This window comes from Dermacentor silvarum, chromosome 5 (assembly GCF_013339745.2).
Source record: "Dermacentor silvarum isolate Dsil-2018 chromosome 5, BIME_Dsil_1.4, whole genome shotgun sequence".
Lineage (NCBI taxonomy): Eukaryota > Metazoa > Arthropoda > Arachnida > Ixodida > Ixodidae > Dermacentor > Dermacentor silvarum.
Genome location: NC_051158.1, coordinates 12913411 through 12937855, shown reverse-complemented (window position 1 = coordinate 12937855; position 24445 = coordinate 12913411). Strand labels below are relative to the sequence as shown.

The window sequence follows — 24445 nt, the reverse complement described above, 5'->3', positions numbered from 1 at the left end:
GATGGGTTAGGGAGTAAAGCCTAATAATCGTACCGGAAACTTATCTCTGTATCTTATCTTATCTCTGTAGCTAATTTAGGCATCTCACCTTATCTGACGGAACCGGCCTTAGTCGCAGTGCGTTCACTAGCATGCATAATTAGTGGAGGAATCTTCCTAAAAGACCGGGACACGTATTTATAAACACGCACGCACACACACACGCACACACACACGCACACACACACAAGCAAACGCACACGCACACACACACACAAACTCCCCTTATGCGAGAATTGTTCGTGAGAGAAAATTTCAACAATTCTGATGCGGCACGTATTAGTGAAGGCGCCCAGAAAATGGCTAAGAGCAGTTATGAACCAACAGCTTCATGAATAGGGGCCCAGTTGTGACCATGTGCTCATTTCTGCCACCAGGAAAGGATGCTGGAAGTGAGCAAATGTTTCTGGCTCAACACGTAGATTAATTCATTCCCAAGTTGTCACAGTTTGTTCACTAGCATGCATAATTGGCGGAGGAATCTGGAATTGATGTCGGAATTAAATTTTGTATACCATCTTGCGCCCAGATCGGGGAACCAATGACAACACCGAGATGGCAACATTGAAAGGTTTCGCGTTCTATTCTGGGGTTCGGATAAAATTTCGTGAGAAGTATACTTTGCAAGAATTTCCAGGCCACAGTTTATATTATCTTCTGGTTTAAGTTGAGTGCCCTTTGCTTTCTTACGAATAAGAAAATCTATTATCGATCCTTTATTTATTTATTCTGTTAAATATTACTGCTGTCTTTAAGTACTAAGCAGGTGTGCGAAAACATTGTTTACAATTTAGTACACATTCATTTACAGAATAATCAATGTGACCAATTCTGAATAGAAGGAAACAAAGCAGGAAACACTAGTTAATTGATAAAACATGACTGATCACAAGTAACAAAACAACATAACGATACAGCACTAGCCTACTTGCAGATCGCCACATAAAATGTCAGAAGGCAGCAAGAAAAAAAAAACAAAAAAAACCAGGAAACAAAAACGAACATTTGCGTTTAATCAGGGCTCAGGTATACTGAGCAAAACAAGCTCAAAGTCATCTTCACAAAATACATCAGAAGACAGATTGTTCATCATCATCATCATCATCATCATCATCATCATCATCATCATCATCATCATCATCATCATCATCATTATCATCATCATCATCATCATCATCATCATCATCATCATTTATTTTCTCTTAAGGACCCCTGTCGGGGTATTACATAAGGGGGGAGTTACAGGAGGTAAGAATAGGAATATAGACATGGTTATAATTTCCTACACCCTGTGGATTTCATTTGAGAACACAACTAAAAAGAAAAAAGGAACACACACAAAAAAAGAAAAACTTCGCGGCACACCGAATACAATGCAAAAGCAAGAAAAAAAGAAAAAAGAAAAAGAGAAAAAGCGAAAGAAGGAAAACACAGTACGGTCATTATAAGGTTAGAGTTTGAGGTAATCAGTAAGCAGCCGTTTAAAGATAATGTGGTTACGCTCGCTGACAACTCTATCTGGTAATCTGTTCCACTCTGAGATAGTGCTAGGCAAAAACGATTGATTAAAGGAAGATGTTGAACCATGCAAGCGCTGGATGCTGCAAGAGTTAAAAAGGCGACGAGATGTACGGGTTGGTGGAATAAGAAGCTTTCCATGCAGATGTGGGAAGTTATAATATATTCGATGGAAAAGGCACAGCTTTGCAATTTTCCGACGCAACAACAATGGTTCGAGTCCTAAGGATGATTTAATCTGACTGATACTTTCTTGGCGGCTGTACCTGGAAGTGAAGTGATTGTACGCGGAAAGAAAGAATTGTGGAACATGTTAGCCTGAAAAGTACATGGAAGAAGGTTACGTTTGTGACGGTGCTGAGATAGGCGCGCTTAAAACTCCCGTATTGCGGCTTTTCATCACGGGATCGTTATTCGCAAATATGGTGTCGGCGTTGTGCCCATCCTACTATTGCTTCATATTTTGGCATACTGCATGTTTCAGCTAAAGTAGACAGAAAAAAAATATATACAATCGTGTAGAGTGTGTAGTTGCCACGGATCATCAGAATGTGCGTAATAGGCTGTCATTAGATGCTTTTGTAACTAAACTTGACTGAGTAGTCATTTTAGTGTATACGTCGTAATGGCGGAGGTCATTGCGTCACAGTATGGTCTTGTTGGCTGATGTTTGCCCATTTGAACAGCTCCAGGCAGGATGAGCACATAAATATTGAGTCTTCTTCTTTGTCTTCACCGTGTTTGATGATGTTCAAGTGTGAACGTGGATGTAAAGTCGATCATTGCTAAGAGCCATATGTAATTACTTGTGCTCGTTTTACTCTTGGCTGTTTGAAATGTTACGGAAAACTTAGATATCGCCTCAATGTTCACCGTTTATCCTATAGGGCGGTGCCAAAGTGGTTGCCGTGGTGTCTCAAAGTCAAAGCAATCTTCGCTTTTTGCTGCTGGTACTTGAGGTCCTTGTCATCCTTCAGTTCTATGGTAAGTGCTCATGGGAGTAATATCTAGAGGCCCTTTCTTTTTTGTGAAATTTTCACACGATTCACTTTGTTATTCAGCATGGTATCAGCGATGCCCACATAATGATAACTGGTGGTGATGATTTAATGGCATCCCCTTTGAAACGGGGCGGTGAGAAATAGTCACCTAGCCTGCTTGAGTTAATCAGGTACGCTATACACGCTTTTCATTCTAGCATTTTTGTATGCATCTCCTTAATCTTTTTTCTCTTCTTCAAAACTTCTCCATCTACCTTGCAACATGCCTATATCTCTAACGGATCCGGTCAGAACTCGTGTCGTACCTTGAACTCGTGCCAGCGACCTCGCAAAGCCAATGCGGTAAAGGCAGAGCAAAATTTTCTTCTTCTTTTTCTTTTACCGCAGGCATCATAGTAGTACATGAGCTCGTAATAGTGCGTGAGCACATAGTATACTTAAGCTTAGAAGCAGGCAGCAGGCCAATAAACGCTCGTATGCTATCAAACGGCATCGAGACTGCTCAATTTGAAATTCTCCCTATACAATGAGGGAAGATTACCGTGATCCGATGGGTTTGATTTTTTTTTTGTTAGTCTTAACCATACGGAAGCCTTGCAATAGTTTATAGCCACTCCAAAGTTTCTGCTTGAGTGATGACAGGACTTCGAAAACATTGCTTGCGCCTTCCTGTCGTGGTCACTATAACACTTTGTGACACTCGTATTATAAATCTGTATCAAAGATAATAATTCATTTTTTTAAGACAAAGCTCGCTCTCGATGCGCAGGTGTCAGGAAGCTCAGTATCGACTCGAGGATTATGACGAGCGAAGAGCCAGGCGGCTTCATCAACTTTTGTTGGACGTCGGTTACGCCAGTCACTGTTATCGTGAGTAGTAGTCTAGAGCTAATAGAGAGGTTTAGATTAGGGGGACGCAAGCATTGGGTTGAAGCCATAATACTGCGCATGCGCAGTACTGTGACCCCAAGCAGTGTTGGCACGGGTGCGTGCGCCCTCACAGTTTCCGCTACCAAGGAGACAGTGCTTTCCTTCATTCCTGGGGGCTGATGCCACTATAACATAGTGAATTAAATCTGAGTATCAATAGAAAAAAAAGTATGCAAGGATGGTGGCAGCGTAAACGTCTGCATTGATTGAATAAACTTTAGTGCATTAAACGTCTATTAAAAAAAAGCCTCAGGTCCGCCTTTCGGCTCCATCTTCTATAAAATAGAATTGAGGCCATACCCGCCGGGGTGGCTCAGTCAGCTAAGGCGTTGCGCTGCTGAGCACGCGATCGCGGGATCAAATCCCGGCCGCAGCGGCCGCATTTCGATGGAGGCGAAATGCAAAAACGCCCGTGTGCTTGCGTTCTAGTGCACGTTAAAGAACCCCAGGTGGTCAAAATTAATCCGGAGCCCTCCACTATGGCGTCTTCTTCTTCTTTCTGGGGTTTTACGTGCCAAAACCAGTTCTGATTATGAGGCACGCCGTAGTGGAGGGCTCCGGATTAATTTTGACCACCTAGGGTTCTTTAACGTGCACTACAACGCAAGCACACGGGCGTTTTTGCATTTCACCTCCATCGAAATGCGGCCGCCGCGGCCGGGATTCGATCCCGCGATCTCGAGCTCAGCAGCGCAACGCCTTAGCTGACTGAGCTACCCCGGCGGGTTTCCACTATGGCGTACCTCATAACCACAACTGGTTTTGGCACGTAAAATCCCAGAAAGAAGAAGAGAAGAAACAACGAGTTATGGTGTGGGCTGTACACTTTAGCTCGAAGGCGGAATGAGCTCCTGTCCTCACACTCAAAGTAGACTTCCGGAGCCCCTGGTAGCTTGGCTGACAGGACCACCTTGGAGAATGTTAGAGAATGGTACACTTTCTGTTTTTTTTTTTTTTTTTTTTTGAAGCGAGGAGTCATAGAGGCGCAGTTTGAAATAGCCTAGCTTGTCACTAAGAGACGCCAGTGAATTATAAAGAACTTTGCTTCCAGAAGCGCAGGCTCTAAATTTTATTAGTTTTCTTGATTAAGAACATCACGTACACATACATCGTGAGGCAGATCCCGCTAGCGCGAATAAGTTACATCATCTCTCTTTAAACGACTACATTATTCCGGTTCACCAACGTCGACTTTTGTGAACGTGATACGCCGCCTAACTGGAGTCCAAGGGTAATAAAAAAGAATAATCCATGCCAAAAGAATAAATTAACTGTGCTCATTGCTTTATGGTGAATGACATTCTCTTTCCATTGTGTGTAATTGCCCCTTACAATTTAGTTATTGTGCCGTTCAAATTCGTTAATTGCTGTTGTGCGGAAGGCTTATTTTTTTTTCTCCATGTGTATCTCAATAGGAAGGACGACAGTGAAGCTTTCTGTTAACACTGCGATATCAGTAGGTATATTGTTTGTAGGAGTGAGCGAAGAAGAGAGATCCTACGTAGGGTAATCACCGCTGTGGAGTTAGAATGAAAATTCATTGCTTTTGGTTGCAAAGGAGCACGGTATAATTTGGCTGTTACATCAGTCCAGACTGGTAAGGTATTCACTGAAACTTATTAATGTCCTAAACTGACTGAGTTGGAATTGCGAAAAAACAGAAAACAATTTGTGGAGTGTGTCAGAGGTCTTGTGTATGTAATTTCTCCGCAATGTTCGGCAATAGTTATCGCGAAACGGGTGTCATCCTGAGAATTCGTTCCTATAGTGGATCCGCCTTGCGAACTCCACGGCTAGAATTTGTAAATTGCAATATGGGCCATAAGATATTTAGTTAAAAACTTAATTAGCAAAATTTTGTTAATTAGTTGATTATGCATTTAAATATTTGTGCAAGTCATGTCCGCCTCTTCGAGTAAACCATCTCGTGAGCTAGAATTGTGCTATATGCTACAGGCAGCATTTAAAAATTTTTGAAAGTGTTCGCTGAAACACCCTGTAGGACGCGCTGCAAAATGAGTTATTACTGAATGAATGAATGAATGACAACTCTTGAATATGCAGGCTTTGCTTTCGGCCAAGCTGATACAGGGTCCATTGGGAGAGAAACGGTACCCGCCATTCGTTGAAGGCGCCATCTTGTGGTTGGAGGTGGTGCAAGTCAGCTTTATTCCAGTGTACGCCGTCGTCTTGATGCTCTGCACTAGACTGGTGAGTGTTCACGAGCAGTTGAGGGCGCGGTCACATTATGGGGGCTCCACCAGACATGCGTGGACAACCTGCAGGTTCTCGAATATTTATGAAAAAAAAAATGAATTCGGCCGGGAACAGAGCACGTGTGCCCGCCTCGAGATGCATGAAAAGGCCGTGCGTAAAGCTTGTAGCAAAGCAGGGGGAGCACGCTCGAGAGTCTTGCTTAATGCATTCTGCAAGCGTGGCCTCCGACATTGGGTGGAGCATGCGGGTCTCGGAGACCACTATACAGGGCATAAAGATTCGTAGACTTCCTGTGGCAATGAAGGGGTAGCTACAGGGGCGGAGCATCTGCGCATGAGTTGCTGCGTCATATATTACGGCAGAGTACGACAGCGCTTCTGATTTCTTGGAACAGACCAAAAACCGACGTAGCTTGCACGTGCGATGGTTTCACGTTGATTTATAATGAAGACCTATAGCTCCCGTGGCGCATTGTAACGGAGTGTTTAATAATACAAACGAAATTTCAAAAAAAAAAAGAAAGAAAGGTCAACGAAAACTCACAAACAAAGGGGAAAACACGGCAACTAAACCTACAAATGGATCACGAAATGTTGGAAAATGGTAAAAACAGAGTACAGGGTACAACAGGGTACAGGGTACAACTGGGTAACAGGGCACTACACTGCAACACGGTAACGAAGTACCACGTTCACACCATAGTATCAATGTCGTCTAAGAAGTTAGGCGTACACACTGTCGCAAATAGACAATTCTATTCATGAATTGTGTTGGGAGAAAACGAATGCTTGAGAACAATAATGCGACAGTTATATTCTCTCACTTTTTTTTACTATTGTATTTTTGTGTCTATACGTAATGCGGAGGTAGAAGAAACAGATTAGGAAATGTAGAAACTTGAGGACAACCTTTTTTAGTCAAGTTTCTCCTTGATTTCGGAACTTCTGCCAAAAAATCGTAATTACCGCTTACAGATACCTTGTCAAACGTTTCTGTACTCTTTAATGTTACTTTGAAGGGATTCCAAGGAACACACCAATACTCCATAATCGGTCTTATATCGGTAAAATACTTTCTTTGAGGACGCGAGGGACGTTTTTGAAGTTTATTTGAAAAGCACAGTAAGCAGCAGGCCTTTTCTGTAATTGCCTCTATGAGAACTGTCTAATCAAGGTTACACGTGAAAGTACTAACACCCGATCGAGTATTCTACCCTGTCCCACTTTTGTTGCTAATTGCCTGTTTAGAAAGCATGATTCATCGAGTATTTTTTTTCTTGTTTATGAAATGAATATGATAACATCTATGTGTGTTTGTATATAACATTGCGAACGTGTCATACCAGGTACAAATTTTATCAATGGCTACCTGCAGAGTTGCCCAAATGCGGAAGAGGAAAGCAGAAAAAAATAAGTGAAGTTTAGCATTCGATGGTGCATTTTGGCATTTTGTCTTATTTTTCTGTCGTAAACAAGATGTCTGTTTTTTTTCGCTATAAAGTGGGTGAGAATGTCGGACTTTTTTGAGGAGCGCGCTTGCGCGCACTTTGCCTCCGTATAGCTTCCGCTTCAATGCTACAGAAAGTAGCCCGTCATGAAATTCGTGGTCCAGGCAGTGCTGCACTTCACCGTTCGTTTCAGTGGTGCAAGTGTGACACCCTCTGCATGGCTCCGTTCGTTTAAAAAAGTGCACTTCAAGTTCAAGCCCAGTTCCTGAACTTTTCTGCACCACTGGGATTGCCAGTGCCGACGTCGTGCAGCGACGAATGAGCAGACGATTTTTCCAGCGCCGTGGCAGCAGACGACGCTACAATAAGCCAGCATTTGGATGTGACCCTGTAACGTGCCCAGAGATACGAGGAAAAGGCGCCTGAAGTTCGATCTCAAAGTACTTTCTTGCCACCTTTTCACAATATATAGGTGTCCGATTTTCCCCCCATCTCACCAGCTTACGCACCAGCATTGCAACTACACCATTGTGCCGCCTATTTTCGCTGTTGGAGTGCAGGCAAAGAGCCACTGCCGACCATTTCTCTCAAGTCACAGCAACCGCGAATCTGACAAAAATGGGCATTAGCGATGCAATCACAGCGTGCGTTGGACAACGCCGGTAATGAAAGGGGCGAGATGCGGACGCAGAAGCAGAAGACCTGCACTGCATCGACACTTTTGCACTCGTTTCCGCAAGGCCCCAGTGTTATGCTGCGGCTGCACTGGAACTGCACAAAGGCTAGAAGAGAGCGTGACCGTCATACAGTTTGCCTCTGCACACCCACCTTCGCGGACGTTTTTGTTTGCGTCACGCCTTCTCCCTCTCTTCAGAAGAGCCTTCTTGAAGCTAGTTCTGACGTGAAAACCTCAAATGGCTCATTGAGCGAAAAAGCCGGCGGCGTCTGTAGTAGCGAAACTTCCCATTGGCTGCGGCGCTACGTCACGAGTGCGACGCTGGCTCGCGCTTACTGGCTCGGGCCTCGACGGTGCAGAGCGGGCGAAAGGGAACACCTGCTGCCGCCATATTGCGTGAGGGGAGAGGGCATCGCCGCGACGCCACGTCACCCTCGCTCTCGCTCTCGGAAGCCTGTGTCATCCAAGCGTTCCTTGTCAGCGCAAGCTTTCGCCTAACCTAACCGCGCCTCGGTTAGGCCAAATCAAAACTCGCCACACGTCTCTACGCGCTCGCTTTCCCGCGAGGAGTTCATAATTTGAAGGACCACTCAGCCGCGTTCAGTTGGAAATTAATGCTTTCGCATTCACAACTCCTAAGAAGTGCTTAGGTGTCCTCGGATTTCTTTCATAGCCAAACGTGCTTCACGGTAGTTATTAGTCTCATTTACCCCCATATTCATAAATGCATCCTAACTCGAAGCCCGTGCTTGAGTTGATATAAGACGACGCCGCATGTGAACGTACCCAAGACGCTCCTTTGGTGAGTTCCCGACGGGCGTCATTTAAATAAAATCAAGCGTGGGCTTCAAGTTAGGAAGCATTTCTGAATACGGGGTTTAGCCTCGATTCCGCCGTAGTTCCAGCCTGAGGCTTCCCTTGTTAGACCACTGTTGGTCACTTTGAACATGCGCTGTGTCACTGGACGTTTTTTGTGCGTGTGCATCAGAGCCTGCGTGACTGCCTGGTCCCTCTGCCCACGTGGACGCCCGTAAACTGGGAGCTGTCCATGCTGTACCGGCAGCACCTTGTCGCTGAAGGACTGGACGCACGACAGCTGGAGGAAAAAGAAACAGCATCGCCGAGCGTGCCAGTTTCGCCCACTCCTTCACCGAGTCGTGTAAGAGCACGATGAAGTAATGGGCTGTTTGTGAATGCTAGTTCAGTGTCGTTCAGTAGCAGGGTTTACGCAAGACACGGCAAGCAATAATTTATAGTTGCAGATTTTTGAAGTCATAATCCTGTCATACACACTATTGTAAACGAGTTACCATCTCTAGGAACATTTAAAAAATAAAAAATATACCATGTATTTGTTGTTGCTTCACAAAATGATTGTTTACTTTGATACTGCAGATAGCAATCAACATTTCTGTTATGCATTGCATGTAGTGCTTGAGTGTTTTGTGTACTGGGAAAGGGAGCTGAAACTTAGGCATTCGTGCCCTTTTGTCAGCCTCTCAGAGCTTCTTTGTATCTTCTATCACTAACTAACTAACTAACTAACTAACTAACTAACTAACTAACTAACTAACTAACTAACTAACTAACTAACTAACTAACTAACTAACTAACTAACTAACTAACTAACTAACTAACTAACTAACTAACTAACTAACTAACCACTAACTAACTAACTCGTCTCATAAGTTTACGAAATAGACCCCCTCCTTATTTTTTAACTAGCTCACTCACTCACTCACTCACTCACTCACTCACTCACTCACTCACTCACTCACTCACTCACTCACTCACTCACTCACTCACTCACTCACTCACTCACTCATTCATTCATTCATTCATTCATTCATAATGACGTAGCCAACCACGCTGCCTAAATTTGCACTCACTGTTGTTGCCAGTAAAAGCATGGTAAATTTATGAGATATTCCCCGCCCTTATTTTTATGCATAACTTCTGAAAGATTCATAGGGTAGGAATCTTGCAAACGTAAGGTTGATAGAGTGACAGGTCTATGAATTAGAGAGCAAACAGGGGTTGCAGATGTTGTAGTTCAGATTACGAGGAAATAATAGAGTTGGGCCGGTCATGCATGCAATACACAGAGCTGATAACAGCTGTTCTATTAAGAGTTCCAGCATCAGTACCTAAGGGAAGCGCAGTCGAGGACTGTGGATAACTGGGCGGTGTACAGTGATTAGGAAGTATGCAGGTATAGAATGAAGTCATCCGTACGCAAGATATAAGGTATAATTGGTGATCGCCAGGAGAGACCATCGATCTGCAGTCAAGACAAAATATGCTTATGGTGAACTTCTGCAGGCAGACGAGACTGGTGGATATTTTTGAGTTCTAATGTACGAACTTTTTACCACTTTTATAGGTACATTCATACTTGACCTTTTCAGTGTCTCTTTTAGAGGACAACTGCGAGGAAATTTTGGACCGCGCGTTATACATACTTCCAGGTAGTGCAGATGTAAAGCAGCCCCCGAGCACAGTTTTATGTTGAAAATATGAGCACACGTAATAAAAAGTTTCAGGAATAGACGTTCTTAATACCAATGTAATAATATTAAATAATAAAAAAAAGAGAACGTCCGAATTATCACCGGAAATGACGCACAAATCATAACGTTGAGAACGAGCGCGGCAACTTGGCATGGCTTCGGAGATTGGCCAGCACTCGTGTTGCACTGAAGATCTCGAAGGTGATGTGCTCGGACGTGCGTCATATCCACTGACAACCAGCTGCACGGGTCGAGCATATTGAAAATCTAGAAGCCACAGTGCCTAGCAACCGCGGTTGAAAGCGACTGGTTGAAACGCCACCACCGACGCTCGACGCGGCGGCGCCGGTGGCACCGCAGCAACAGCAGCACCGCTGGGAGCGTACGCCTCACCGCCTAACCTAACCTAACCTAACCTAACCTAACCTAACTTAGCCTAACGTAACGCCTGGGAACGTAATCCGTCACGGGGGCATGCGTCGCGGGCCCCAAGCACAAAATGGCGGTGCGTTGCTACGGTGTGACATCAGAGCGTCGCCGGAGGCGTTTCAGCCAATCGCGTTCAACCGCAGTTGCTAGGTGCAGCTGCCTTCTAGATTTTCAATATACACACAGTGGGCGTGCGCTTAGGTGCGTTTAAAAATCTCTAATAAAATTAAACCATTGTGAGCCCTGGAGTCTTTACCAAGGTTTCCAATTTAGACGAAATGAAATTTGGTTGCCAGTGGTTGGTCTTTAAAACGAAACCACTGAAAACGATACCGCACATTAGCGCGAACTTGTTCCCGAAGCGTGTGTCTTGCAGTTGCTTTCGTCAATTGCACCAGCAGCCTCTGTCGCCGCTGTTGGAGTCCACGTCGTCGTCGAGCGGTCTACTGGGGACGCACCTGATCCTGACCACTGAGGCGAAGATAAGCCCGGCGACCAGCGATTGGCGGTACGACAGTTCGGACGAGGGCAACGCACAGCCGCCCGTGAAGTGGCGCTCTCCTCCCGATAAGGTCAGAGATAAGCCTGCTTTGCCAAATCCTGACTGGGAGCTTACCAATGTCGTTGAAAAGAAAATTGTAGTCATTGCACTCTACCGGTGCCAACATATGGGGCAGAAACTTGGAGGTTAACACAGAAGTTCGAGAATAAGTTAAAGACGGCACAAAGAGCGATGGAACGAAAAATGTTAGGGCTAACATTAAGAGACAGGAAGAGAGCGGTGTGGATCAGAGAGCAAATGGAGATAGCCGATATTCTAGTGGACATTTAGAGGGGGAAAATGGAGCTGGACAGGCCATGTAATGCGTAGGATGGATAACCAGTGGACCATTAGAGTTACAGAATGGAAACAAAGAGAAGGGAAGCGCAGTCGAGGATGTCAGGAAACTAGGTGGAGTGATGAAATTACAAAATTTGAAGGTGGGAGTAAAAATCAGGTAGCACAAGACAGGGGTAATTAGAGATCGCAGGGAGAGGCCTGCGCCCTGCAGTGGACATAAGTATAGGCTGATGATGATGAAGCGTGCTTTAACATTTTATGGTCGTTAACCCTTATGGGAGGACTGAAGAAAAATCCCGTGTGTTGCATTAACAGGAGCACCAAGCGTGTATTCCAGCGAAACCGCGGGCTCATTTCCGCTTCCAAATTTCGCACCGAGGTGGCATTCTACATGAGGCCGCGCAACGAGTGGCAGAATGGCAGACGATTGAGCGATGGTCTTCTACCACGTGACTACTTTCTGCGTCACGACAATCTTGGGAAACGAAATGGAAACTGGTTCGTAGAATAGTTATTGTAAATTATTTGGGGTGCCCTGAGGCTCATCGGTATTTTTAAAATATTTTCCAGGCGGAGTACCTTCAGTTACCGAATAAATAAAGATGTATAATGAGGTGCCGTTCATAGCAGCTCGAAAGATGGCTTGCTGTGTGTCGGGGCGTTGGGGGGAAACCAGTGACTATACAGGGTGATTCACTTAACCTGGGCCAAACCTTAAAAATATGCAAATGCTACGTAGCTGGACAGAACCAAGATAATGTTTGCCGTCGCTTGGGGGTATACAGATTATTCTTTGCATTCCGCCTAATTGCGTAATTAGTGTTAAATAATTAATCAACCTATAATTATTAGCACTTTAGCGTGAAAGATGCCCGCAAATAAACGCAAAGTGCTTCGAGCGACCAGCCGCGCGACAATTTTCCGTGTATTCGCGGGCTTCTTTCACGTTCGGAAAAACACTTTTACGTAGCACGTATTGAACGACAGCAAGCTGTAAGGGGAGTTTTTCATGTGACAATGCAATTTTGTCATGACACTCATTCACACTTATTATACAGAGTGGAACACCCGGTATAATAAGTGGGCCTCCTCTCACCGATTGTCTCCGTTTGTTACATTTTGCTTTGCGACACCTATCGTGCCAACCTCAGCGGTAACGCCAGGGTGGTGGCGTCAGCAGCATGTGAGCCAATGACTAAAGGCGAGAATAATACTGAACTTGGCGCACCAATGCGCACACAAAAACCGGACAGCAATAGTTAAGACAGGTTAAGCAGCATTCTGTTGCTTCCATCCGCTTTAAATCCCAGCATTTCTCGAACGTGGACGTTACCTACGGGTTTCGCTGAGTGAATATCTTGGCATTCCATTAGGATGTGCGGAGTTGTCTCCGAAACGTTGCTACAGCAGGCACATTGCCTGTTGACTAGACTGCCTAATGTGTGTTTTTACCGTGGGCCCCAAAGCCAACCGGCCTACTGATCTTTGGTTAAATTCTAACCCCACCAAGATATGTCATTTTAAGCAAGGCATGACATTTGCGAACGTTAGCGCTGGTACAATCACTTCTTTCCAGATTCCTCGCATCACCTCATATTTATTGTAGTCGCAAAGTGCTATATATTTCATTATTGCTACATTCCGGTGCCCTTTCATTCCTACCTTATCTCGGTGGATGCTTGAGTAGGTCGCTTATGCATATACCCAGGTTTTTATAATAATTGACTGAGGGTATGGTTTACTGTTGAATGGATACCGCGTCATTACTCATCTCTCTATTATTGAACATAATTACCGATTTCTCTGTGCTAAACTTAAGGCCTAGATTTGTCGCTGTGTTGCCACACTGATTTCCAAGTCTATGTAAACCTCTTGCATTGTGCGCTAATAGCACTATGTCGTCCACATACATCAGCCTAGGGACCTTCTGCTGCTCCTTTTGCCCAACGAATGTAAGATAAAAAGGGTTGTGACGTGGGTACTAAGTGAAGAAAACACTAAAGCATGGTGGTAAGGTTCTGACGTGGGTACTAAGTGAAAGAACACTAAATCATGGTGGTAGAAGTCATAGTCATCAGCATGACTCACCAAAAATGACAATGACTCAGCAAAAAAAAAAAACAAAAAAAACATTGACACTCAGAAACCACTGAAATGGGTTCTGACGTGGGTACTAAATGAAGGAAACGGCTAAAGGATGGTAGTAGAAGTCATAGTCATGAGCATGACTCAGCAAAAATGACAATGACTCAGCGAAAAAAGATTAACTCTCAAAAACGACTCAAATGGGTTCTGACATGGGTACTAAGTGAAGGAAACACTAAAGGATAATGGTAGAAGTTATAGTCATGAGCATGACTCAGCAAAAATGGCAATGACTCAGCAAAAAAGATTAACAGTCAGAAACCAATGGAATGGGTTTGGCTGTCGTACTAAGTGAAGGAAAAGGCTAAAGGACAATTGTTGAAGTCATAGTCATGAGCATGCTCAGGCTTTACCCTTATGGTCTCCTAGGTGTTGCTAAAGGGAGTCCTGAGGACTCATGACGTGAATGTCATGACATGCGAGTCATGTAGGTCATGAAAAAGCCGCCTAGATTTTGGTGCTCTCATGGTCGTTGCGTAAACTTGGTAGGCTTCCCGCACACTGCTTCGCATAACATCGATTCCCACAGGGCGTGGGATCTGCCGCCTTTTAATTCACTAATCGATCAATCAACCACTGAATCAATCACTCAGTTATTAGTTGACTCAATGAATAAATCATTTGGCCGGTCACTCAGTCAGGTCAGGTCCGTCGGTCGGTCGGGTCAATTAAGTTAGTCAATATGGTCGAGTGACGTCATCAGTCAGGCAAAGTGAAGTCAGTCATTCGGTCAGTCTGTTACTCTCCACCACGCAGGTCGTGCCTCGTTCGGGCACCTTCCACAAGTCGCTAAGCCTGAGCGCCGTCTGGCGCGCGGTCAGGTTCAACGCCGCCTCGCCGAAATCGGCGCGGACGAAGGTGCCATCTCACGCGCCATCTCACGCGCCATCTCCAACTTCCACTCCGCCGCACGCGGCGCTGTTCGTGAGGGACACGTCAGAAGTCCTGGCGACGTTGCCGCTCGTCCCCAGGAGCGACGCGGGACCCACGGCTCCGGCCGTCTCCCCATCACCACCTTTGCCAGCCAATCGCGCGGCGCGTGAGGACAGCGAACTTCTTGAAGAATTACCGGTCGACTCCTACGTCCAGGTCCAGGCTGATCGCGCGCCGGGAATTCCCCAGCAGATACAGCCACCTCCGCAGGTACTACCCTCGTCGTGTGGACAGTTACCCGATGCCGCAGCGCCCTCTGCTGTGGATACACAGCGGACCAGCACCTGAACAGCAGCTGGCCATTGAGGAGGAGCAGCTGCCGCCTCTTGCCAAGGAGCTTCCCGCTTTTTCGACGGCTCGGCAAGTGTCGAAGAACGGCCATGTTGGCGGGAGATAACGACCCTTTATACGTTTACGCATAACGGGCGCTAATTCTTGGGGTTACGCCCTTTGGAACAGCTTGTTGAATTTGGTAGGGCAAGAATGACAACACACGTTACAATAGCCTATAAATATGGCAAATCAGTTCTGCGGAATCAGCAAGGTGTAGGAGGCATCATGAAACCCATATGGGTTTCTCAGAAAAGAACGCTTCGCAGTTGAGGAGAAATTCGTCCTGGTCCGGTCCGGTTCTTTTCTGAGAAACTCTTATGGGTTTCCTTTTTAGCCTCGTGCAACATTCGGGTGGACGCCAATTTTCCCCTTTCATTGCCTATAGATATAAAGGGTGTTTGACGTAACTTATACCATAGGTGTATCTACCGGGTGGCCTGCCCACCCGGTGGACTGCCCACCCGGTAGATACGCCTATGGCTCAAGTTACGTGAAACACCCTGTGTTGAAATCTCCAGCGGGCGCCAGTTTTGCTGCAGAGTTAGAATGTCTGATAAACAAATTTAAATGATAAACAAACAAGATAGCTACATACACGAGTTCGGTGCATGGGGCACATCTCTTATATTTGAACACATCAAGAACGTGTACCTATAATAAACTCCGGGACAAAATACAGTTTTCTTGGCTAACATGGCTGCCAAAAATGTATGACCGACGATCGTGATCGCACTGCTGCCACAACGCGGATATAAAGGTCCTGTAATAGCAAATTGCTCGGCTAGCCGGTGCGACATTTCGAGCAAAGGGGAGTGCTACATATAGGCCGTATTCTCGTACGATCACTTTTGGGGATATTTTTGCGAGATTTCGCGTGACTAGTGACGGACGCAGCGGCATCTGCGATCGCGGCCACTCTCTTCGCTATGCTAAGCGCGCTGTATTAGCAAAGCGGCAGTAACGGGTTTCGCCCGCGGACGCCGACGTGTCTGGTGCTTTGGTCACGCGAATTATCGCTAAAGATGGAACGTAAACTGAACCAAGCTGTAGTCGGTGACAGCCTTAGAATTACAGACGAGCTCCTCGGGCGAGGACTGGTAGCTGACCGACTAGAGGTGAGCGCCGGACGTTGGCGGAAAAATTGAAAGTTTTTAAGGCGAAAGGCCTTAGATCTCTCTGTTTCAATGTCGCGTTGTGAGGTACAGAAAGTCGTTCGCTGAATCTAGTGCAGCTGATGGTGGCTTGCTCCGGACCACCGCATCTCCGCTCCTCAAAAAGGCAGGACGTGCGTCGAGTGAGCTCCTGAACAACACCGTGCAATGTAGTGAACACGGTATAAATCGTGGATCCGGGCTATCGAAGAGGTGCGACGCAGGGCTACCGAATTGCTCCCGCATTTACCGCTAAATCGCACAGATTTTTTTTACAGTAATAATCACCCTTTTCCCCTCAATTCGGATAAATTATGTCTTGGAAACAATACTTTACCCGCCTAAACGCATTTAATAACGCCTTTAAACGTCTGATTAAGTAACATAACTTTTTCACGCGACCCTGCAATACGCTGGACTGCCTTCTCTACAATGGTAATGTCGCTGTTATAGGACAGCACTGACAGCATGTGCACGCCACTTCGCTACTTTCCCTTACTTTACCAATATGTCTCATCTCTCGTAAGTAACTTATCAGCCTAATCTAGGTGTTATGCCAGTCATTTGCTTTTTTATAGTTGCCCTTTCCTCAAGTATTTATCGTATCTAAGTTACGCTGCTAAGATGGCACTCACGAGGACACTTACACGTAAACATGAAACGGACACAGGTCTTGCGCATTGTCCGCAATGTGTTTTCGTGTCAGTGTGATACCTAAGCAGCGCAGCCATAAAGGTCATGCAATACCAACTAGGTCCTGTCGAATCAGTTCTGAACATTACTCCTCAAGTCTTTTCAAGCCTGACGGTTTTAAATCGAAGTTCAACGAGTGCTAACACATGACATATTTGCGCATTTTACTTTCTTTTCGACAGAACTAAGGGTGCACCCGAATCGGGAAAACCTGATCTTGCTGCGAAGCCCTTGCCTCCTGCATCCGGACACGGTGGCACGGCATCCAAAGGACATCAAGGTCATAGGAAGCTTAGCGCTTCCGAATCACACCGAATACTTGCGCAAATGGAGGCGTCGACGGCGCCGAAGACCGAAAATGGCTTGTCTTCCTGCGGCGTTGGCGCTCTTTCTCCAACGTCACCGCTGCTACCAACCACGTTACCGACATCCCCCGGTGACATCGTTTTTCCGCCCGAACAAGCTGCGGCGCTAAAGAGACGTCCCGAGTCGAGTTCCAAGCGACTGGGCAAGAAGGCGACGACCCCGGTCACCGCCAAGGGTGGAGAGATCAAGTCACCACCGGAGAAGACTCGAGACAAGAATGGGGCTCCTCATGGTCCGGCGGCGTCAACGGTGCCGCCGAAGACCGAAGATCACCGGTCTTCCCACGACGGCGGCGTTCTTTCCCCTACGACGCCGCTGCTACCGATTTCAACCGTGTTACCGACGTCGCCCGGTGACGCCGTGTCTCCGCCCGAACCAGCACCGCCGCTAAGGAGGCGTACCGGGTCGGGTCTCAAGCGATTGGGCAAGAAGGCGGTGGCCGCGGTCAGCTCCAAGGGTGGAGATATCAAGTCACCACCGGAGAAGACGCCGGGAAAGAAGGGCACTTCTCATGCTCAAGCGATGGCAGCGAAGTCCCGTAAGAAGACGGCCATGACCAACACGCTGTCGCCGGCACCCGATGTCATGAGCCCTGCGCACGACAAGGCCTCCAAGGCGGCGAACCAGACGGCGAACCAGGCGGCGACGGCAAAAGCAGTGGTTTCGGACGGGAAAACAGCGAGCAGACGACCATCGGTCTCCATGGCCGCCGCAGTGGCCAGTGAAAAGAAAGCGGCGCCAATATCGCCTGGCCGCAAGATTATGGGTCCCAGGCACAAGACGCGAGAGCGCATCAGGTCCGGGTCTCACACGCCGAAAGAGAAGGCACCGGTAAAGAGAGCACACTCTCCGAAGCCAGCGGAAGCCAAGCCGTCAGCGCTAGGGTTTTCGACCGCGACGCCACCTGCTGCAGAAAGGGGGAAGGAAGCGCCCACCACGACGGTTACGCCGCACGCTTCGAAGACCAAGAGAAGAAAGACGCGAGGTCAAACATTTACTCATAAGGGGAAGCTGCACGACGACCACGCATTTTCCAAGGCGGAGTCGTCGAAGGCCTCGGAGGGCGCTGCGATCGCCTCGCCGACCGAAGGTGGCCAATCTTTGAAGGTATGTCGTAAGAGATCTGGGAGTGCGCTCTCATTCGCTATAGTTGAATTTCGGTATAGAAGTTACAAAAACAGGGATAAAGTGCACCAGATAGGCCGGCCTACGTTTCGAGTTTATGTAACTTCTACACCACAGTGTGCGACTCCATCTGTTGACCCCTTTCTTGATTTTGGATTGCTATAGCTGAATTGACATTCTTTCCTGCGAAAGCATGATAGATCGAGGTCAACTGTCATTTTCCTGTTAAGATAAATCATACAAGTGAAAAGCAGAAATGCCCGCCTTGACCAATTGCTAAATTGATGTGAACGAAGCTTGTTGCATTGAGACGAGAAAGTTAGATACTACTAACTCCAAAACTTTTATTTGGGCCTTCAATTGTTTAGTAATTTTGGGCTACAATTGTCCCGTGAATGCTAATGCAGAGCCACAGGCCAAATTTAGAGCCAATTCTGCCTGAATTGATTTTAGTGATCACGTTGTCTTCTGTGCGATGTTGAGCCTTATCATGTCGCTCAATCACCCTGCTTCGTTTGTCTTGCAGATACACAACCTGTCGTGCTCTAATTTTTATACTCAGTGCGTGGTGCACCCGAGAATATTCTTTTTGCGCTACTGCGCACTGAGCAAGCCGAACTTGCTTTATTTGGGTTACGCCGTAGCACTTTTTAAGTGTCGCAAATAATTATCAACTTATGAAAAATTTTGTACACATGTGCGCATTCATTTGACGCCATCTTCACGAGGTAACGAGTGCCGCCAATCTTATATCACTCCCATTGAGTTGCCTACAAAAATTAGGTTAATTAGGCGCTAGGACGTATGGCGGTTCAGCCAGCATTGAAATTGTAGGTAGAGCTTGCGTAAAGGTCGTCCTTCTAGGTGCAAACGACAGTGTTACATGACAAGTTGGTCATTTGAACAAAATATGATTAGACATGTGCAGTCGAACCTCGATATAACGAAGTTGTACTTGCAGCAAAAAAACTTTGTTATATCGCGAACTTCGTTATTTCGAGGTTTCGTTAACTCAATAGAACTTACATCGAGAAATAAAAATAGTTACATCGCGAAATTCGTTAGACCGAAGGTTCGTTATATCGAGGTTTGAGGTTTATTGCCTTTGTCCGTTTAAAAATAAACAGATTTCTTGAACATTTGGAGAGATAAAGCATAATAAAACACGCCGCTAGGACGTCAGAAGCAATAAGAACGAAGGTTGGACAAATGCAGGTACTACTCATCATTCCCGCGGCGGCTGAACGATCGCAGCGCCGCATTTCGCTCTAGTAATTTTAGTAGGAAACTCCATGAAGGCTCTGAACACATGAGTTGGTTTTCTTATTGTGTTCCTTCTCCTCTTTTTTTTTAAGGAGAGGCCTCCCACGCTGCCATTAGGCAGCTCGTTGTCTGCGGTCGTGGGCGAGATGGAGGACCTAAACCGCACAGGCGACAAGCTTTTGGAGCAGCTTGCGTCACTGCTCGATGCAACGTCTCCGCCGCGACAGCCCGGGCGCGACCTCACCAGAACGTGCGACCCCACCACCAGCGAGCCTGCCATCGCTCCAGCAAGCACGGAGTTTCGGACAGGAGTGAGAGAACCAACAAGCCCTCCATCACCATCCCTCCAGGCACCGGCCACCACCGAGCAATACGACGCGTCCACAGCGAACGCCCTGGATTCGGGCAGTCGTGTTGATGCTCATCCGCGTGCTACGCCAGCGACTGTTGCGGATGACGTAAGCAGTGTCCTCGTTGATCGCTCCGAAGAACAAGCCGAACTTCTGAGGCACTGGTGGCTACAAATACGCTTGAGGCGTTCGTAGCTACCAATTACTTAATGGCGCGGGACAGCTGCTTTGACGTCGATGTTCCCGCGAGGGTGCCAGTAGCGGATGACCAATGTGGTGGCGTCTTTAGTCCCGCTAAAGGCTTAGCGAAAGACAATGCCGAAGTTGACCGGGCTCTAGTTGCCGCAAATATGCCTGATGGATATGCCCGCGATGGCGCTCTAACATTAGATAGTGACGCTAATGTCCCGCTGTCATCGGTGCCAGCAGATGACGTAGGCAGTGACGTTATGGGCAGAACCAAAGGTGATGACGAAAACCAAGCCGAAGCTGCACAACTGCCGTTGACTGCGAATGAGGTGGCCGTCATTCTGCATGCCCTGGCATTGGATAGCATCGCCGATGTTTCACGGGCTTCGGCGACAATGGAGGCTGACGTGAGGAGCGGAGCCTTCGCTCTGACATTATATAGCGACGCTAATGCCCCGCTGTCTTCGGTGCCAGCAGATGACGTAGGCAGTGACGTTACGGGCAGAACCAAAGACGACGACGAAAACCAAGCCGACGCTGCACAACTGCCGTTGACTGCGAATGAGACGGCCGTCATTCTGCACGCCCTGGTATTGGATAGCGTCGCCGATGTTTCACGGCCTTCGGCGACAATGGCGGATGATGTGGGGAGCGGCGCCGTTGGTCTAGTTACAGGCGAAGCCAAAGACCAAGACGAGGTTTCCCAGCGACCAGATATCACACATGAGCACGATGCACCGGCTCCCACGGATGTCGCAGCTTTTATAGACGAAGCCAAAGACCAAGCCGAGGTTTCCCTACGACAAGCTATCACATATAAGCCCGAGGTACCGGTTCCCACAGACGTCACAGCTTTTATAGCCGAAGCCAAAGACCAAGCCGAGGTTTCCCAGCGACAATCTATCACATATCGGCCTGAGGCACCGGCTCCCACAAACGTCGCAGCTCCAGACGGCCGCGCTGACTTCCCGCCTTCTACGTCAGCGGCAATAGGAGGTGACGCAGCCAGTGGCGGAGTCGAGAGAGCTGAAGTGAAAGTCGAAGCCACCGACACAGTCGAAGACAGAACGTCTCGCCTCTCACGCGCTAGGCGTAGCCGTCGCAAACGCGGAAGCCGAAAACGATCGAAATGATGGCTACCGCGTGGATGTTGCCTCGTGCGACCACGCGGTAACCTGCACATTTTACGAAGCTGTAGCGACTTAGAACACGCGGCCTTTCTTCGGAACGATCTCTCGAGATCTCGTGAACCAAGTCTGACACGGCGTCATTTCGACGAAGCAAACGTTATGCGGATGGCGATTTAACAATTTTCGCAGGGCGCCATTTCGACATGCGTGATATCGCTGCGCAGAGTTTCGAAGTGACTTCATATACAGAGCTGTTCATCACTGCCCAGACCTTGTGTATCAGCCAGTGAAGCAGCGCTTTAGTTACGAACAGCAGCATTATGCTTTTTTTTCGTGTTTCTTACATTGCTTTATGCAAGTATGACCATGCTTGACTGGCAGTTAAAGGGCAGCACGTTACCTTAAGCAGGCTACATGCGTGAGACGCAACGTGCTATCTTTTGCTGTTAGTCTTTAGATACGTCTCAGTAGCGTGCATCGACGCAGCTTGCGTTATAAACGACTGTAGTTGAGAACGTGGTGTGTGTGTGGCTCGCGCTGTGTGTGCTGCCTGCGAGACGTTCATTGGCACTGCACCCATCTTTGGATTTTAGTGTGTCAGGTCGCGGGCCTAAATGCGGCTCCGATGTGGGCGTGGCAGCCCTATAATAAAACCATATAAGTCGCATGTCTGATAACACCACATCAATTATGGAAGCGTACAGATCTCTGTGTAATATATATATATATATATATATATACATATATATATATATATATATATATATATATACTCGTATACATATACGATATGATCAAATTCACAGGCACATGACCCGGGAATTCGGTGAGCTTTACCCGCACGTTACCGAGACGGAGAGGCGACAGCTTGAACAGGAAAGGAGCAACCTTACAGACAGTACCCGATTTTACAATGAGAGGCATTGGTCGAATAAGGCAAATTATAACTTATTGTGAACACTTCCCCTGCCTTTCTTCTCTTCTATTTCTCTCTCTTCTATTTCTCTCTCTCTATTGTGAATACTTCGGAGCTGTAATATGCCGGGCAAGTGTGTCGTTCAACGCGGCCCTCATAAGCCGCGCTGAAGTAAATTGACATGTTCTGTTCTGATATTTAGTACTTCAAATGCAGTTTTCAGAGGTAAACACACATTTTGCTCTTGCAGGAAACGAGTGAGCTGCACTTATTTCAGAGAAGACGCTCGCCGGAAATGTTTGAATTCCGATTGAGAGTACCACTTTCTCTATATGTTAACGTATAGTGCTGGCATGTATTTTCGAAGTTCTACAATATCTACCAAACACGATTGATATCCCGCGACCGATTTTTTTGCGATAAATGGTCGACGATCGTATTGCGAGAGGCACCAGGAGTGAAGCGCGATAGAAGTTGCTTGGAAACACTTCGATGGTTAATCGAAGTGTTTCCAAGCAAAGTAACTATTCACATTTAAGTAACTTTGGTGTCTTAAAAAATCCGAGGACACCTAAGCACTTCTCTCTGCTGCCTCGCGGGCCCGATGGACAGCCCTTAGCTGTGCTTCAAGATCGGGGCTGCTCAAGACCCGCCGGGGTGGCTCAGTGAGCTGAGGCGTTGCGCTGCTGAGCACGAGATCGCGGGATCGAATCCCGGTCACGGCGGCCGCATTTCGATGGAGGCGAAATGCAAAAACGCCCGTGTGCTTGCGTTGTAGTGCACGTTAAAGAACCCCAGGTGGTCGAAATTAATCCGGAGCCCTCCACTACGGCGTGCCTCATAATCAGGTCGTGGTTTTGGCACGTAAAACCCCAGAAAGAAGAAGAAGGCGCTGCTTAAGGCAGCCTCCCATTTAGACGACGTGACGCCGTCGCCGCCGCGTGACGCGGGGCGCCGCCAGAGCACGTGTTCCAAGTTAGCTAGGTCTGAGCATAGCTGGCAAACATTGGTCAATTGTATCTCTGGATAGATTCTGTGCAACAGAGCCGGGTTAGGGTATGTCCGCTACGTGCTGACGCGCGTTCCAAAGGACCTTAATAAAGTTTTACCATACCTAAGCCCTTCATATAAGTTGTGAATGCGAAGGCATCAATGTCCAAATTGGAGACCGCAGAACAGTCCCGAGTTCTGCGCTGCGAGTAATGTACGTACCATAGCGGTACGTGCTGCCAGAGCAGCAGCAGCAGCCGCCGCCGCCAGCGGTGCGAACGACGCATGCCACCAACGTCGTGCGCGACGAGAGACTGAGGACGCAGCAACGGCCACCAAGGCCGGCAGGCATGCGTGGCAGCTAAGCCCAATGCGGGTGAGAGAGAGAGGAGCCCGCCGGCTTCCGAGAGCGAGGGTTACGTGGCATCGCAGCGATACCCTCTCCCCTCACGCAGCACCTGGTGCGCCAACGCAGCATCAGGTGTACCCTTTCGCCCGCTTAGCTTCGCTGAGGCGCGCTCATACGTGGCGTCGCAGCCAATGGGAATTTAGGTGCCGTTTCGCCGCTACAGACGCCGCCGCCCTTTTCACTCAATGGACCATTTGATGCTGTCACATGAAAACCTAACAGTTTCTTCACTTCAATTCCAACATGTGCAGTTCGATCTGCATAACTTCTTCCTCCAGCTTTAGAAAAATTCGGTCATTTTCGCAATGAAATTTGAGGCCTAAATAAAAATAAATGCAACGCTGCATCCAAAAGTTGCAGTAATCTAACCTCTACTATTAAACGCAACACACCTAATCAAAATCGCAGAAGTGTCTTAAATGGTACCGGCTGGTACATTTCTGAACATGAAGTTTAACACGCTGAAAACCGGAACAAGGCAAGAGGAGGCAAACCACGGCGCTGACTAACAACAAATTTTATTGCGCGTTGACGTCAATATATGCTGACAGTTCAATCAAAATTAGTACAGTAGGTGCCGCTCAGAAATGCTTCTTCGTTCCACTCTGTTCAGACAGAAGCTCCCGAGGTGATCTCTGCCAGTAAACCCCTTCAGCCTAGATCTACGTGCCACGAACGCCAGCGTCGCTTCTGATGGACGGAACCGCGTCGCTCAGGGCGCGCTCAGACGCCGAAGTGCCGCCACTTCGCTCGCACTTGAATTACGAATCGCGAAAACTCTTTTCGCTAAGCGACCAGGGCGCTAATCCGATTCTCTAGGCTCTCTTCCACGCGTCACTAATGC

The 24445-nt window shown here is 47.3% G+C and overlaps 2 protein-coding genes across 2 annotated transcripts; both read left to right on the top strand.

Moving 5' to 3' along the window:
- The first annotated feature begins 394 nt into the window (after positions 1-394).
- Positions 395-14974, top strand: LOC125945427 (protein PRRC2C-like). The gene is made up of 6 exons (XM_049667175.1): positions 395-431; positions 3328-3428; positions 5553-5699; positions 8817-8987; positions 11169-11339; positions 14510-14974. Exons 1-6 carry the CDS (start codon positions 395-397, stop codon positions 14972-14974), a joined length of 1092 nt encoding a protein of 363 aa, XP_049523132.1.
- A 2216-nt stretch (positions 14975-17190) lies between these two features.
- On the top strand, positions 17191-21811 carry LOC119452757 (proteoglycan 4-like). The gene is made up of 2 exons (XM_037714707.2): positions 17191-18336; positions 19710-21811. Exons 1-2 carry the CDS (start codon positions 17191-17193, stop codon positions 20160-20162), a joined length of 1599 nt encoding a protein of 532 aa, XP_037570635.2. The 3' UTR covers positions 20163-21811.
- Positions 21812-24445: the final 2634 nt, after the last annotated feature.

Bases quoted from the DNA above. Each gene is read 5' to 3' on its own strand.
- LOC125945427 (XM_049667175.1), top strand. From the start codon at position 395: ATGTGCTCATTTCTGCCACCAGGAAAGGATGCTGGAA. The intron at 3,429-5,552 runs GTGAGTAGTAGT...TTGAATATGCAG, and splicing joins TTACGCCAGTCACTGTTATC to GCTTTGCTTTCGGCCAAGCT. The intron at 11,340-14,509 runs GTCAGAGATAAG...TCCACCACGCAG, and splicing joins GGCGCTCTCCTCCCGATAAG to GTCGTGCCTCGTTCGGGCAC.
- LOC119452757 (XM_037714707.2), top strand. From the start codon at position 17,191: ATGGAGGCGTCGACGGCGCCGAAGACCGAAAATGGCTTGTCTTCCTGC. The intron at 18,337-19,709 runs GTATGTCGTAAG...TTTTTTTTTAAG, and splicing joins AAGGTGGCCAATCTTTGAAG to GAGAGGCCTCCCACGCTGCC.